The sequence below is a fragment of the Quercus lobata genome, chromosome 2, assembly GCF_001633185.2.
Source record: "Quercus lobata isolate SW786 chromosome 2, ValleyOak3.0 Primary Assembly, whole genome shotgun sequence".
NCBI lineage: Eukaryota > Viridiplantae > Streptophyta > Magnoliopsida > Fagales > Fagaceae > Quercus > Quercus lobata.
In genome coordinates, this window is record NC_044905.1 from 13,437,128 (window position 1) to 13,455,293 (window position 18,166).

An 18,166-nucleotide genomic window follows, 5' to 3' on the forward strand; every position below is an offset into this window, starting at 1 on the left:
TTTTGTTGCATTATAGAAACAACGGTGAAGATTTTCGCAGACTTATAAAATCTTTTGATGTCTTACAGAGGACATGAAAGCTAAACCTACAAGAGATTATGCAACACGCTATCTTCCACTGATTAATTACTTGCTAATTGCACTACTTCCTCATGGCTGCTAATATATGCTTCTGATTTTTTTTTTTTTTTTTTTTTTTTTTTTTTTTTTTTTTTTTTTTTACATAAAACGGAAACAACAATAATAATGACAAAAAGTTATTATATTTGAGGAAAAGAATTTAAAGCTCAAATTCAGGAGCTTGAAATGCCGCTTTGACTAAATATCTCATCGTGCAACTATCTTGAAATTGTTGAGTAGCTTAAGCCCTATCCAAGTTCTGAGTGCATTGTTTTCACCTTCATAATTGCTTTCCGGTTTCAAAGCTGCTTTTGCTCCAAAAATACATCTGCTTCAACAGCCCCATCATGCAATCTGATGAGCCAAACTCAAGTGCAATGCATATTCTGTGGTCTTCCGCCCAGGTTCATGACTGCTTTTAAGGACTCGAAGCACTCGATGACATATTTCCTCTGAAAGTAATTTTTGAATTCATATCATTCATTTACTACTATAAACAGTTGAGATTTATATTAGATAAGATTTGCACCATCTCCCCTTCAAACTTAATATAAAAAAAGCAGGTCCTAGCTAATCCATTCTTTCGGAACCACTTAACCATCAAGGCAACTCAGCAAGTGTTAGCAATCTCTCAGAGGTTGCTTTCAAACACACCTACTTCGTAGTTTGAAAATGGGCACTAAGCAATATAAAGGATAAAAATTAAAAATAAAAAAATAAAATAAAATAAAAATAAAAAAAGATTCCTGCAACATAGATGAATGACTACTGCTTGCTGAGAGTTGCAGATGGGAAGTGGTTTATGGTGATGCATCCGACAACTGATAACCATCACTCCACATGAACCATCCACCCACAAACACACACAAAGAAAAAAAAAACTATGTACCAGACGCAAGCTACATAACGAATCTCTGACTATGTTATTATAAAAGAATAAACACGATCGTGTTTCTAATCTTAGGTACCAATCAAGCTACAAATGTGTCTGTCAGCTGCATTTGACAGACAAGTTATCTCAAACTGATTCAGAAGCATGTCAGATTCCATGAAGGCACTGAGATTCCCATACTATATGGTGTATACTCTTAATTCTACATCATTAAAAAGTTACTTTTCTAACTTCTCATCTAGAGCGTACCTCAAACTCTTTACAGCATGATGCGTCCTTCTACTGGGGCTTCCAGCTGTTTGACTGGAATGGAATGCTGGTATTGCAAATGGAGAAGCACACGGTGAGTGTTGAGTTGAGAAGGGGCTCTGTGACATCCACTTCTGTTTGGGAAGAGAACAACCAAACCGTTCCCGGTCATACAGAGAAGCTGACTCTGCTGCTGCACGTTGCTTAGTGGCATCATCTACATATAGGAGATCATCAATCCTTGCCATTATGTTGAAGGCTAAGCTCTCCATCACTCTGGAATAGCTCTCAAGGATTGACTGCCCAACATCCTGCAGCAGAGACAAAAATTAGTCTTCCCATTTAGCATATATGTTCATTCACAGTGTGTGATTTTGGAAGACACAGTGTGTGATTTTGGAAGAGAAGGGAGTGTGAGGAGTTGTAAAGGCACTTCATAAAAAAAAAGTTTCAAGGTCCTTAATTGGTCCATGAGGACCTGTATCATGCCTGCATACAATCTTGAAATGCATTACCTCCTAATTTCCTGCAACATTAGTTTTCATTTTGTCAATGTTCATGTCTGAAAATGCCATAAAAGATGCTACAATGGCATGAGTTGAGGGATAATATTTGCAAAAGAGATTCTCTTTGTTGGGATGACATCACATGGTATATTTTACATTGTGCATATTGATATGCTGACCAGAGATGCTATTGATGCCTAAACAAAACAACAATAACAAAACACAGAAAGAGGATAACAAAAACTATAAGTTTCAAATGAAGATAAATGCTTAAGGGCTACACCTTATTATACTGAATCTTGCTCATGTCCAAAGCAGTCTGTGGGAGGCCGGGGAACCGTAGCCTTAAATTCTGTAAGAGGGTCTCAGCCCGATATGCTAGAAGCTTACTCTTTTCTATATCACCTACAAAGCCCTTAACCTTGCCACCCCATGATGACTTTCCAGCCTTTGCATGAATTGAATGACCTTTTGGATACTTCTGCCTCCAAATGTGCACAGCAGCCTCAATCCTGTTTGCTATATCCAGAGTGGTGTACTCTGATGAAAGATCTAAATAATCAAGAAGGCACTCGGGGGAGAATTGCTCGGCAGTAATGTAACGATATATGATTTCTCCTAAACAAGCTTTTCCACTCTGAAAAATTAGTAGAAATCATGATGTGGTAAAGAATGAGAGAAATGAAGAAAATATACAAAACAAGTTAATTTCTTGAGCTGTAACATGCTCTTTGGAAGATAAAAATCCAATTGCTCATAAAATCAATAGACAATAGAAATCCTATACTAGTCCATGATGCATGAATCATTAACAGAGAATATAATTAAGATCCTCAAATAATTGCATGATAAAGAATCTGACAAGACTAGGCAGATCGCAACTTGAGATTACCTAGTGCATCCAACTACAGACCTCCTTCAGTGGGAGAGATAAATTGGAAATATAGAACAGTGCTTACATAAATTAACATCATCCAAAGAAGTTTAAGGAGAAAAATAAATTAAAATTAACATTTCTTCTATACATAATTTGAATGAATGAAATCATCTTGCCATGAAATATGGGTATGTAGACATGCAGAGACAGTTTGAATAGAAAGACAATGTCTCCTGATTTATTTCAAAATCATAAATATATGTTTCTAACTAGAAACAAAAAGACTATCATACAAACATGGAGAATTGGCACTGCATTATTTTCTCATCCAAAACATATCAAAGATCTAATCGTGGCAAGGGCAAGCACACAAGCAAAGGCAATTCAGAAGACCAACATATGCATGAATTAGATTTTTTATGTAGTGACAGAGTATAAGAAATATTTACAAGCATAGGTTGCACTTGATTTCAGAATGTAGGCCCTAGATTCAGGAAAAGGAGACAGATTCTCAACATTAAGAACCTCATGTAGGGAGAAAAGAAAATCCCCATAATCCAGACAAAAGAGACTTGTCATCAAAATTATAATGCCATTATTACCAATATGGAGATAAATTTAAAAGGTCATGACATACTCAAGCATCACTCACTATTAAACAACAATAAAACAAGGACACATTTTAACAGGAAGACCGTAAACTGACCTGATCCCATATTAATCTGATTATAACTCAAGATTATCAAACAAATGAAGCATCCTAGCTAACTAGATTTGATCCAAATGATTTGAATGAGCCACATATTTACTAAAATGGGAACAAACTAAAATCTACTTGATAATGGTAGGACCTTAGGAACTTCGTTGCTTGCTTACTAGTGTTTTTCAAGAACCACACTACCAATACCTATGCCTCTGCATATGTGTATGATAGTACTTGCACTTCTGTCCAATGTGACTAATAGTTTGTGAAGGATTTTGTTCACTGGAAGTCTGGAACCACAAAAAAATTTAGAGAATGTTAACCTAATAAGAGTAACAGTTAACCATCCCACCATTCCTGTCTTAAGGGAAAAATAACCTCTATTTGAAGAAATTTCTGCAACCCAACAGTAATTTTAACTGATACAGCCTTCAACAAGGAAAATGTAATTAACCATGGGCATGTCTTTGCTCGCATGTTGCAAGCAAATCTAACTGTGTAGAGTTTTATGTCCCTAAAAACTGTAATTTATCAGAAGCTAAACACTCTGTAATACTCCAAATTACTTTACTACATATAAGTGAATCAGAAAATCTCAGTAAAAATTCTCTACCATACTAACTACCAAGAATAAAATGCAACAATCTCTTCAATTTATCAAAATTAATGATGGTAGAAGGTCTAGCGTTTGTTACATCTGCAAGTCGTTGAAGAGTTGTTCACTTAATATCCATATCTGGCTCACAATCCATGTATTTTAATAGGAGAATACAATTTTAAAACATAACAGCCCTGTACCTTGGGCAAGCTGTCCAAGTAAGCAACTGGGATATCCATCTCAGCCAGAACACTGCTATTAATTGCCAAGGCAGCCTTAAGGATCTGATTTGTGCATTCCCTGGAGTGCTGCAATTTTTTCCTTACATCTTCAGATAAGCCATTTGGTGGGACCTTAGGGAAGGGGAGCCACCATTTCTCTTGATGCCTAATTGAAGTTCTAACAGGGGATGTAGATAAATGATATGTATCTATGTCATTAGTTCCAGCAACAATTATCCCACGATCAACATAATAAAACTCAGAATCATGAAACCCATCAAGAATGCCAAGCAGCATTGCATCTAGTTTTTTGAGTGCCGGAAGGTTCACATATAGGTCTGAACGAGGCCGAGTTACCATAACCTCAAAGGTCCCACCACCTGGGAATTCTTGCACAGATGGAATGAGCTCTACAATGGAGTCACTCACACATAAAAGCCATTCCATTTCTCGACACCACATTGATTTCTTCTGTGGAGCCAATGGTTCCAGCTTCCACAGCTCTCCAAACACAGTAGCTGCCACATATAATTCATGCTAAGAACATAAGCATACACAAAATAGAATAAAATCAACTAAGTCCACTGTCAAGAAAACTATTTAAAACACACACAAAAAGGTTGTACCCAGCACACAAAGTAGGCAGCCCTACCCATTTGCACAACAATTGAAGTTTCTAAAGCTAATGTTTTCTATCGCATTCTATTTCATCCCCCATCTAACACAAACACACAACAAATTACAGATGCATAATCTTAGCCCAAAATAAAAAAAGACCAAATTAAGTAAGATCAATTATCATATTAAAATATGAAGGAAGAAACAGACCAGAGAGATTTGTGATGGCATTAGAGATAGCAAGAGCAGTACAAACTCCCTTCCCTCCACCTGACATATCTTCTCCGAGCAGAAGCTTAGCAAACCGCTCTTTCATCAACTCTAATTCTGCAACCACATAAAACATAACCATGGATTAAGCCCAACAAGTCGAAAGAAATTTAGTAACTCAACCTTTTTGTTTTGGATTTTTTTTTTTTGGTTCACAACAAAACCAAAGTAATCAGCTGAACTAAGCTCCCGATGCTTATTTAATCGAGAGTTAATTCCAGTTTTCCATTTCTTTTAAGAGCTAAACATGTTAAACTTGATCATATTAGGACTTAATACACACTGTTGATCCTAGAGTTTGGCTCATGAGTGATTTAAGTTCGTCAAGTTTAAATGATCATTTTTAGTCCCTTGGATGACAAGGCTAAAGTTTAAGCCTTTAAGGAGGGCCTAATATTAATTTTCCTAACTCTTTTCCTCAACAACTAAACTGAATCCTCCTATCAAAAAATAAATAAATAAATAAACTGAATCAAATTACAAAACATAGTACAGATCCAATATGTCACAATGTCTGTTGGAGTAGTCAAATCTTATTAAGGGAAAAAAAAAAAAAAAAATTGAACCGTTAGATCTTCCAAAAATAAAAACTGAATCCAAATATAACCGTTAAATTTTCCAAAAATAGATAAGTCCAAGAAAGAGAAAAGAATTGGAAACAACTAACCAGTTAACTCTCTCTCCGGTTTCTCAGTCTCGTCCTCCGCCGGAATCACGACGTGTCTGCCGCCAATCACCGGCAAAGTCACCGGAACCTGCGCCGGAAAAGCTGAATTATCGGAGAAGTCTGGTCCGGCGAGCGAAGAAGGCTCTGAATCGCAATCGTGATCGTAGTAGGGCCGACCCAAAAAGCCACCACCGGAACTCTCGGACTCGCTGACGTCCGCACTGATACTGTAGCTCTCGAAGCGCTCGCTCAATCGTTCGAGCTCATCTTCTGACGAAACACTCCCCATTTGATCAAGAAGATCAAACACAAAGCGAATCAAGGATCATAATGAACCGTACATTTTTCCCTATGATGATGATGATCGAATTATAGATTGAACTGTACACAAAATTTATGGTCTCTCAGAGTAAAGGGGCTGAGCAGAGTGATAACAGAAAAGCAAATAAAGTTGATGGTACTGCTTCTACTGTACTGGCACTGAGAGTCAGTGATACGTGCTTCTCTGTCCTTTTCTCTCTCCTTTGTCTCAAACTTGCGTTTGTTTCGCAATCATGTGGTTTGATGAAATCGCCGTTGGGTTTGCGTTAACAGCACTGCAGGGACCACTACGGAGACAGGGGAAGCTACTTCCTTTGGTAAAATTGATGATATGTCCACGTGTGGTTGTGGAGCGTGGAAGGCACAGCCTGCGGTTTTTTTTTTTTTTTTTTAATTTATTGTTAGGTTAGGTTTGGCAGCTTATTAGAGCTTACTAGTCGCTAACCCGTGCGATGCACAGGATAGTTCTATAAAAAATAAAAATATTTATTTTGCTATTATAACTTGGCTTTTTAAAAAAAAAAAAAAAATGCTATAGTGATGTCTTCATAGAATGCTCAACTGCAATTATATTTACTATTCACCACCAATATAATCTATGTTATCTTGCACATTTGTTTGCATAACAAATTGGCCATTTTCAATTTTATAATAAAACAATCTATGGTAGAGGAAAGAGATAAAACTGTTCCATTGAAGGATGCATAATGAATGTCAACTTTCCCAACTTTTTTAGTGTAGAATGATGTTCTCTTTCCTCTTCTTTTGCATTGCACTACATTTGGGTAGTGTTCAGCCCAAAGGATTGTGCAAAACTTCTCCAAATCACAGATGTTTTGATTGTAAACCTATGCACATATCATAAAGAGTAAATCCTACTTTGGATAAATATATATTATACAATTATTCAAATGATTAAATTAAAAAGGAAATAAAGAAGAAGAGTTGCACCAGCCACAAACTCAATTAGATTTCTTTTGAATAAAATAGTGTTTTAAAGTGTTAAAAAAAATTGAGAAAGGGGAAGGAATACTTACACTTGAAAATAGAAAATTTGAAAATCTACTAATTTAGTGCTTGATAATAGATTTACAAATAGCATTCCCATATCCTCCATCTTCTGCAAGTTAATTGGATATAATTAAAAAAAATTTCCTAACAGGACGCACTTTCCTTTCCATTACGCATTGCATATTTTCATCCTAATAAAGTTTAAGAGGATCAATACTTGAACGAATGCCATCACATTGAATGTTGGACTGTTTGGATTCTGATAAATGACATGTTGGTGATCTAGGAGAGAAGAAGGGTGACTGATTCGCTGAAAAAATACCGAAGATGATGATGACAGATTCCTTGAAGTCGTGACTGGTAAAGACCCAAACCTGGAGCTATCTTCTCCAAGTTCCATATTTACAAACTTTTCTACCATCCAAAGATATCAAATCCTGTGCATGCACTCTAGTTATGAGGAGCCTCTCTGAAATAAAAAAAGTATGGCTTTAGTAAATCAGGGATCTTCCCAATATGGTAGAAAGAACTAAAAAATGCAAGTAAAGTGGAATACTCTTTCCATGATTATTATTTTAAATGGCTTCGAAACTGACATTGACATCCTACCAAGTAATTGCATAACAACAATGGAAGAAAACAACGTTTTGATATCTCTCAACATGGAAAAAGTGAAAACACTTAATGAAAGTGGACATTATTAGAAATTGTCTATTACTCTACTTTCAAATAGTAGCATAACAGTCATAAATCATTGCAAACTTCAATTTAACAGCAAAAATTCCAAAACATGTATGTATCAGTGCTTCCAAATCTACTATCTAAGCCCATATCCTACCGATCAAATTGCTTGGACATTCTAGTGCAGATAAATATTATGCAATGGATTTTAAAATCTCCAATGTACTACCAAGGGCCATATCTTCAGTGTTATGACATGCAATCATGTATCAATAACCCCTTCAACGCTGTTAATCCTTTATTCTTTGTTTTTATCAATAAAGTGACCCTCTTAGTCCTTTCCCTGGTCTAAGCACCCTCAAATTTCACAGTAGTACTCGTTAATAGTGAAGTAATCAGTTCTTACAAAAAAGTAAATCAAATAACAATGAGAAATAACCCACTATTTGCCTATTAGATTCAATAATCAATATATCAGCTTGGATCACAGTGAAGTCTCACAAAATATGCTTCAAAAATAGATATGGAAGAAGAAAACATGCACACAGCTCTACCTTTTCACTTTGCTATTGCTGGAATTTGTAGCCAGCCTCTAAACTCTATAGGTTCAGTCCTCCGCTGTGCATGGTAGAAAGCAGAAAATAAAAGTCAGTAGTAGGCACGGATCTTAGCTTTCATGGTTATACCTAAATTTAAAATACAAACCTTACCATAACTAACAAAAATAACTATACTTGGGTTAGATTTTTTTTTTTTTTAATAAAAAAAAAAATAAGGTCTTTGGGTTAGAATTGATTTTGTTTTAGTAGAAAATTCTTAATGACAATTGACAGGATGGAAGCTGAACATTGAGTTGGGTGTCGGAGGTAAATTATTGAAGGCCTTGGGACCCAAGTGAAGAATACAAATGCTTGATTCCTGTTTATTCTTAGTGCATTTGTGGCCCAAAATTCTGAGGGATGATTGGTATGGTTTGTATTAGTCTTAGTCTGGGTTTTAGCTAGATTTAGTAAGTGTTTATAATTAGTGAGCACCAAATTTTCAATCTCGAAATCAAAAGCTACTTTTGATATGACAGAAAAGTTTCCAACTGAAACAACAATTTTATATAAGTAAAAGCTCACCTCAGGGTGGCAATCTTGGTGGACAATTGTCTGGTTGTTCGTATTTACATACACCTCACAGGATACTCTTATTTGATGAAAATGTTGGAACGCAGTTTAAACACATGGAGAAAGAAGGCGCATCATGTAACAGAATAAAGCTTGTAAGAGAATACTATGGAATTGTCAGAACAAAACTAAAATTTCCTTAACATACCGTTTCTTAATGCAATGAGTGTACTGACTGGTTTATGTCAAGTAAAGCAAATAATGATGGTACACAAAAAGGTAAAAGGGTACATTTGCTGTGTTCAAGGGCAGTGAGTTTACAATCATAAACACATTGTTCTTTTTCATCAATAAAACACTTATTATCGATCAAAAAAAAAAAAAAATCAATTGTTATTGTGACATTATTTGAGATTTGCCTTAAAGATTTTGAAACTGTAGCATGGGCATATATAATTGAAACATATGACCTTGTGAAAAATCACAAAATATGAAAGAGAAAGCAATGCGGCCAATAATTGAAATTAGCAAACTCCACTACCGGTTCCAAACTCATCAATCTATGCTAATCATTCAAAGGAAACACTCCCAATTTTAACCCTAAATCATACTTAACAGCCAAAAACAATAGAACAAAATTTCAAACTCCACTACCGGTTCCAAACTCATCAATCTATGCTAATCATTCAAAGAAACACTCCCAATTGTAACCCTAAATCATACTTTACAGCCAATAACAATAGAACAAAATTAAAAACTTACCGGTAATGTTTTCAGAGAAGTTTTGATTTGATTATAAAGTCCCAATCAAAAGAAACACTCCCAATTTTAACCCTAAATCATACTTAACAGCCAAAAACAATAGAACAAAATTTCAAACTCCACTACCGGTTCCAAACTCATCAATCTATGCTAATCATTCAAAAGAAACACTCCCAATTGTAACCCTAAATCATACTTAACAGCCAATAACAATAGAACAAAATTAAAAACTTACCGGTAATGTTTTCGGAGAAATTTTGGTTTGATTATAAAGTCCCAATCAAAAGAAACACTCCCAATTTTAACCCTAAATCATACTTAACAGCCAAAAACAATAGAACAAAATTTCAAACTCCACTATCGGTTCCAAACTCATCAATCTATGCTAATCATTCAAAAGAAACACTCCCAATTGTAACCCTAAATCATACTTAACAACCAATAACAATTGAACAAAATTAAAAACTTACCGGTAATGTTTTTGGAGAAGTTCTGGTTTGATTATAAAGTCCCTCAGTTTTTTCTCTCCATCTCTGAAAAACCACAAATTTACTCCAAATTAAGAGAATGGGTAAGGGGGAAAACCTAAAATTAAAATAAAAACCTATGCTAATCATTCAAAAGAAACACTCCCAATTGTAACCCTAAATCATACTTAACCGCCAATAACAATTGAACAAAATTAAAAACTTACCGGTAATGTTTTCGGAGAAGTTCTGGTTTGATTATAAAGTCCCCCAGTTTTTCCTCTCCATCTCTGAAAAACCACAAATTTACTCCAAATTAAGAGAACAGGTAAGGGGGAAAACCTAAAATTAAAATGAAAACATTACTAACCATTCTTTAAAACGCCAAGAGATGAAGCCTTTCCCTAGGTTCAATGAAATCCGTAGTTGACTTTGATTACTTATATGGAAGAGATTGCATGCGTGAGGTTAAGGATTTGGGGGAAGGTTAGAGATTTAAAGAGTTGGGGGAAGGTTAGAGATTTAAAGAGAGAGGGAGTTCTTCGCATGGGGGGGAGTCGGGAGAGATAAATATAGAATTTAGTAGGGTTATTCTCTTAAAAAAAATTAAACTTAAATAAATAAAATAAAATAAAAAGAATTTTAAAAAAAAAATAGTGATGACGTGGAAAATTGTAGGAGCTTCTAAGGCTTCGGTTTTATATATATATATAGATTAGAGCATCCACAGTAGATGTTGCAAAAAAAAAATCATTTTGACACATCAAAAGTCTACTTTATTATTTACCACATCATTTTACAATATCTTATTTATCAGATATTTTATTCTTCAATTCTAAATATTAAAATAATATTTACAATACATTAAAATAATATATTAAATTCCTCCCCCATCATCATCATCATCATCATCATCAACCACCACAACAACAACCAGAAAAATTGTTACGGCCACAATCACCAGAAAAACTAGAAAAATTGTTGCGGCCACAATCACCAGGAAAAAAAAATCACCAAAATCAACCCACAACCGCCGCCGAATCCACCACCAAAACAGAAAAACAAAGATAAAAATATATCAGAACAGAGATTGGCACCACCATTGATTCGCCATCACTGATTTGCCCACCACCGATTCGCCCATCACCAGTTGATCCACCTACCACCACTGATCTGCCCATCACCATCTCAACCCACCCACCACCGATCTACCCATCTCAACCCACCCATTGCCATAAGCCACAACTCGAACCCACCCACCACAACCCACCCATCAAACCACAGCCAAAAAATGTGAACAAAAAAAGAAAAAAGGAAAAAAAAAGAACCCGAAGCGGAATAGAGAAGATAGATGGTCTGTGGCGTCGAGTGGTGGTCTTTGGTAAGATCGACAGTGTCGAGTGGTGGCCATTGGTGATCAGCGTGCTGTGGAAGACGAATAGAGAAGATAGAGATGAGAAGACGGAGAGAGGGAGATATCTGTGATGAGGAAAGAAAAAATGGGAATAAAATAATAATATATATTATGCAATTGTTGTCCATACCGTCTCAAATTTGAAACGATACTGTAGCATGTTGCAAATTTTTGGAACATTTAACACATCTGATAATGCATTGTTTTTTGTATTTGATGTGCCAAATGTGCCAAATATTTGACATTTAACACATATACCACAGCTGATGTGGATGCTCTAAGTGTCCGTCCATTTGGGACAAACTAAATATTTCAATATATTTTTGTTATTATTTATAGATCTTATTATACTTTTTAATACTATTTATGAGTTTTCCTATATTATTCAGCTAACTTTTACATTTATTTACAGTAATTTTAGCAAAAAGTTTTCAGCTAAATAAGTTATTTTCAAACGAACTAAAAAGTCAATTTTTTTATTTTAGCTGCTATTTATGAGTCTTATTACACTTTTTGTACTATTTATAAGTCCTACTATATTATTTTAGTTACATTTTAACTTTATTTATAATACTTTTAGTAAAATATTTTCAATTACAATTAAATAAGTTATTTCCAAACAAACTCTACCATAGTTTGCTATTTATGATCTTGCTTGGTTAAATATATTTTTTTAGTAATAGTGGGATGACAGTAACACACGCGCCGAGGTACCTTATGTAGCTTGCTATTTAAGGTCGTGCTTGGTTTAGGTCAATGTACGGAGGGAAAATAATTTTATGGATGGATTCTGCTAACTAGCGTTTAATGAGTAACGACAAGTGTTAGTTACTATAAATGATAGATCACCAGTTCGAGTTCGGAAATTAATTAATATAAAGCTTGACTTTCATATTCAATAAGTCATCGTAGGATACACATGCAGCAAAAATAAAATAAAATCATTGTAGGTTGCAGAGGGGTGTCACCAAACCACAAAAACTGCATTAAAATTATCCGTAAAATGGCATAATTGTATTGCACCATAAGTAACAGTATACCGCACTCTTTCTATATATTAATATATATTTTTTAATATTAAATATATTATTAATAGTTTAATAACCCTAATTTTTTTTTAAAAAAGTTTAATAACCCTAACAAGTATTGATTAAGAAAGCCAGCCTAAAATAAAATAAAAATAAAACTAGCTCAATAGTTTAAAATTTGGCCAAAAACAAAGGGAAAAATCAGTTTTGGGTTTGGCAGGAAAAACCAAAACTTTGAAAAATATATCGGCTTCAAACCAATCTTATACACCGCACCGTACATGTGGCTGCAAAAATAAGATACGATGCAGTTATGATTTTGGCTAAACTCTAAACCGCACTGCACTACACCGCACACATCGCACATGTGACCGCAAAAATGAAGTGCGATACAGTTTTGATTTTGGATAAACCGTACCGCACCGCACTGCACTGCAAACACCCCTAGTTACACACAAAGGTTTTTAATATTACTATAGATGTAGTGGCAGTTCTGAAAATATTTTTTTTGAGTGGTCAAAAAGAAAATTCGAATATATTGACATAATAAAAAACGCGCAAATAGAAAAAGTTTTATAATCCCCTTCTACTAAGAAGATTAAAAGGCAAAAAGCAACTGATGAGAGTTAAAATGAAAATTGAGGATGTTAATATGAGAGTAATAAAGTAAGAGAGAATCTAAATTGATAATAGAGAGAGAAAAATGGAGAGAATGTGAGAGAGATAGAGAGTAACAGATGATAGTCGCTTCAATTGCGAACCGATCCGCCTAGGAGAGTGGAGCTGCCGGCATCATTGAGGTGAACTCATGACCACAGTATCTCTGTAAGTATCAATTTTTAGGAAAAATTAAATTATGAATTATTTTTATGTAATGATTGAATGAGTTATGAATCTGAATAATTAGAGGTTTTTATTTTATTTTATTTTTGTTTTTTAATGAGTTTTTTGTTGAATCTTTTGTTCATTTGTTGTTATTTGGCCTAATCATGTTGTTGTTTGAACTATTGTTACTGTTAATTAGGTTAATTTTTATTATTGTTATTTGGGTTCTTTTTTGTTGAATCTTTTGTTCATTTGTTGTTGTTTAACGTAATCTTGTTATTGTTTGACTTATTTATGCACTATTATTTAGGCTAATTTTTATTATTGTTTTTTGGGTTATATATATATATATATTTATATATATATATATATATATATATTTTTTTTTAAAGGGTTATAGGATTATGTTTAGGGACCAAGATAATTTTAGTAAGAAATGTTATGTCCACAACAATTTTACAACAAATCCTAGGTAACAAGCTTTTATTGATGGATAAAATAAGTGATGTCAGTGGTGGGTTCAATTAAAAACTAATAACAATTTGGTACTTAAGATATGTTATGAAAATATTGTTGATATAGCATTATTCTATTTTTGTTAAACCCAAATTCTTGGAATTCTCAAGTTAGGGTGTTTAATATTTAGACAAATCATGTTAGTTTGAAAATAATTATACATATAATTTTTTTTTAGGAAGTTAGGGTGTTCATTTGAACACCCTTGAAATGCATATGGAGCTGCCCTGCATCCATAAGTTTGAAATCTATATTTTTTAATAAATTTGAATTTAGAATAGGTACTCTCAATCTCAACTCAAACCTATCTTTTTATATTCTTAAATAAGTGCACCGAAATGAATCAACTGGACCAAAATGTTATGTTGATGTGGCTCAACAGAATTGTAGCAACAATAAATACTGCATTTCAGCTTTTAAATATTATTATATATATTACAAACTTCAATAGGGTTAACAAGTGCCTTACAAGCACAAGTTATAATAGCATAGGTCATGTATCTTGTATCTTAGTTTTGTAATTGTAATTGTATAAGAATATTAAAAAATTTCAATATTCGTATACAATCTCAAATTTTAATATTAAAGCTTATACAATCACAAATATGAATATTCTTGTACAATCACTAATTTTAATATTAGAGCTTATGAAAAAATTGGGTCATGTTAACAGGAGTCTTATAAGCACAAGTTATAAGAAAGATTAAATATTCAATTATAAACTACAATGCAAGTTTTTAACCTTGTTTGGAAAGCGTCTCTAACGTCCACGTTTTGCGTTTTTTTTTTTTTTTTTTTGACTAGCGCTTAATGCACTGTTCATGGAACATGAACAGAGTATTTAGGCCAATGAACAATGCTGAACAGTAATAAACAGTAACCAGAAATTATTTTTTTTTTATTGTTTTCAGTCTATAGCAAAATAAGCGATATCCAAACGCACACTTTGTGTAATGAAAAATTTTAAAGTTCTTCAATTCTATGTATCACTCTTTCTCTAAAGTGAAGATGCGGAAAAGGGGAAAAAATTACATAGCTCTTATTTGTTGTTATAATGCTACAATATCATGTTGGCTCAGTTTTCTTTATGTCGATCATTACAGATCTATTTTTATTTTCTTTTAGTTGTTATTTTTATTTGTGTATAATGTCAGTTTTGTTTTCTTTATTATTGATAGGAGTTCTCTCATTAAGCCACTATGAATTGAATAAAACCTAACTTTCATACTATAACTCTGATAATTCAAGAAAACCTTCAAATTAGCCAAAAATGTCTCTAAGAAAAAATGATTGGATCGTCATTTGCGTAAAGTTTGACTTTATTTTTTAAAATAGTAAAAAAAATATTTAATAGAATAATAAATACACTTTAACTTGTATTGTTGTGGCACCCATTAACAAAAGTCTCACTCTAATAAAAAAAAATGAAGTCAAACATAACACAAAAATTAAGAAAAATATATTCGAATTTGTGCGTGCATGTCCATGAATCACTATCATAAGTAGATATTTTATTTCGAAAAACATGCAATATAGCTAATAGTTAAATATTTAATATTTCTTAACTTTTGCTATTAAGTAGGGTATCCATTCTCAAAAAAAGTAGGGTATCCATTCTTCTTTCTCAAAAAAAAGTAGGGTATCCATTCAACCCAACCCAATACCTCAGGTTGAATTTTCAAGCGTTGATAGGTTTTGATTATGTACTTCTATTTTAAATATCATATTAGGTTGGGTTTAGATTAACAAATTTTCCAACTCAAGTAATTCGATCGAACCTCTTTTATTAATAGTTTTGAACTATATGTATTTTAATTTATTAATTTGTTGTATGTTGGATTTTAAGACTAATTTTAAATTTGTTAATTTGATTTATTTTAATATTTTGAGACTTAGTTTTGATAAAGTTGGAATATTGGAATTAATATGTAAATTGCAATCATTTATTGAATAATGGACTTAAAAAAGCATGAAATAATAAACCCAACCCAACATCATTCTCATCAATCTGAGATACAATGACTCAAGAAAAATGTTAGCCACATATGTAATTATACCTTATGTAATCACTTATATACCTTAGAGTTTTGGTCCTTAAAACTCGAAGCTATTACTACAAAAGTTAGACTGTTTTGTAGTAATACTATATTTATGTAATATATTATGAACCTGTTTAAAAAAACTCTATGTAGTATATACTACTTTTGTGTTTATATATTCTAATAAGTATTACTATTTCTTAAAAAAAAAAAAAATCAAAATAACATAGATTTTAATGCTAATGATATGATAAGCATAATATGCAAATGATAATAATGCATATGTTATTTTGATAAAATCACAAGAATGGGAATAATAACCTTCTCCCGTCTCATGCCGTCGGTAGTCCTATATCAACCTTTTTCTCTTGCATATCTTATAATTGGTTATTAACCTCCAAGAATATCATAAAGGGAAAAAAGGGGGTGATCCATGTTTCACAAAGCTATTGGAGTAATACTTATCTTAAGTATGGAGCATATGCTTTTCCCCTCTTCTAGTATAAAGATTTTGCAAGTTGCAACTATGTGGAGTTCATACATCTTAAAGGAGAGGATGTATGTGTCTAATGCATAATATACTTTCTTATTTTTCCATCTTTATAAATAAATAAATAAATCAAAAAGGTAGCAAAAAACATGGCAACATTAAATGCTTCAAAATGGAAAACCATTGAGGAATAAAATTTTGTAATAATACTATTTTGGATAATTTCATTTCATTTTATAGTGATTGTGTGATATCATTTTTTTTTTTTGGTCCTTGATATCATTCTTATTTAAATAAGAGTCTAGTTAATAATTGTGTGACTCTTTTTTTCTTTATGTTTATCATTACAAACCCTTTTTTTTTTAGTTATTATTTTTATTTGTGTGTAATGTTGTTCTACTTATGTTTTCTTATTATTGATAGGAATTCTCTTGTTAAGTAGCTATGAATAGAATAAAACCTCATTTTCATGTTGTAAGCCTGCAACTACGATAATTCAAGAAAACCTTTAAACTAGCCAAAAAAATTATCTAAGAAAGAATGATTGGATCATCATTTAGGTAAAGTTTGACTTTATTCTTTAAAACAATAAAAAAAAAATTAAAAGAATAATAAATACGCCTTAACTTGTTATCATTGTTGTAGTCATTAACAAAAGTCTTACTCTATCAAAAAAAGACAAAACTTAGTTATAAAATTGATTGTAACTTAAGGTTTATCTTTTTATTATAGGTGAATTTTGACAAATCCACTATTAGATTATATATTCTTTTTATATCCTCTATATTTGCAAAATTTCTAGAAAAATGAAAATCAATAGCTATGTCGTCAATAAACTGTTTAAATTACAAGTTTTCGTAGTTTAAAATTATGCATAAAATATAAACTTATAAATCATATAGTAAATAATATCCGATTGACACAAAATTTGACATGTTTATTTAGAGTGTAAAAAACATGCAATTCAACAGTTAAATTTTCAAAATATGTAGTAATGTTTATTTTATTAAGTAAGGTTGTAACCTAATACTACAACTAATTTTGTAGCTAAACTTTGTTCTTCAAAAAATAAAGTCAAAACAAAACACAAAATTTAAGAAAAATACACATGGGTTTGTGCATGTGTCACGTGCCCTTGAATCATTTTCATAATATTTTTTTTTTTTAGAAACAATCATTGTCATAAGTAAATCTTTGATTTCGAAAAACATGCACTATAGCTCATAGTTAAATATTTAATATTTTTTAATTTGTATTATTAAGTATTAAGTAGGGTCCTCAAAAAATAAAGTATTAAGTAGGGTATGTCCTTCCCAAAAAAAAAAAAAAGAAAAGGATTAAGTATGGTATGCATTTGATCCATTAAGATCGGCCCAACCTAACCCAATGCCTCAGGTTGAATTTTCACGAGTTGATGGGTTTTGGTTATGTACTTTTGTTTAAAGCTCAAATTAGGTTGGTTTAGATTGGCAAATTTTCCAACTTGAGTAATCCGATTGAGTCATTCTAGTAAATTAGTAATAGTTAAGTACTTGATCAGTTGATTGAGTCATTCTAGTAATAGTTTAGAAACATATGTGTTTTAATTTATTAATTTGTTTTATGTTGTATTTTAAGAATTTTTTTGTTTGAGACACAAACATGTGCAAGAGAAAGGAAATGAGATTTTAACACAAAGGCATACCACAAACTCCACTCAAAAGCCACATTAACTTTTGAAAGAGGGTGGAGCAAGTTTTATACATAACACACTCAAAAACATGAATTATAAGACTTAAT

General features: G+C 32.5%; 1 protein-coding gene and 1 long non-coding RNA gene across 3 annotated transcripts; both read right to left on the minus strand.

Annotated features, from left to right (window-relative positions):
* Positions 1 to 232: 232 nt before the first annotated feature.
* Positions 233 to 6,287, minus strand: LOC115974580 (rop guanine nucleotide exchange factor 1-like). Its single transcript, XM_031094992.1, has 6 exons — positions 5,722 to 6,287; positions 4,995 to 5,111; positions 4,146 to 4,684; positions 2,051 to 2,404; positions 1,262 to 1,572; positions 233 to 572 (listed from the first exon to the last, which is right to left on the minus strand). Exons 1-6 carry the CDS (start codon positions 6,008 to 6,010, stop codon positions 539 to 541), a joined length of 1,644 nt encoding a protein of 547 aa, XP_030950852.1. The 5' UTR covers positions 6,011 to 6,287; the 3' UTR covers positions 233 to 538.
* A 771-nt stretch (positions 6,288 to 7,058) lies between these two features.
* LOC115956828 lies at positions 7,059 to 10,493 on the minus strand. Of its 2 annotated transcripts, XR_004084311.1 has the most exons (6): positions 10,446 to 10,493; positions 10,303 to 10,365; positions 10,079 to 10,141; positions 8,859 to 8,925; positions 8,289 to 8,352; positions 7,059 to 7,522 (listed from the first exon to the last, which is right to left on the minus strand). It is a non-coding gene; the product is annotated as an uncharacterized LOC115956828 (long non-coding RNA). The 2 variants fall into 2 exon arrangements; XR_004084310.1 differs by lacking the exon at positions 8,859 to 8,925.
* Between the last annotated feature and the right edge of the window lie 7,673 nt (positions 10,494 to 18,166).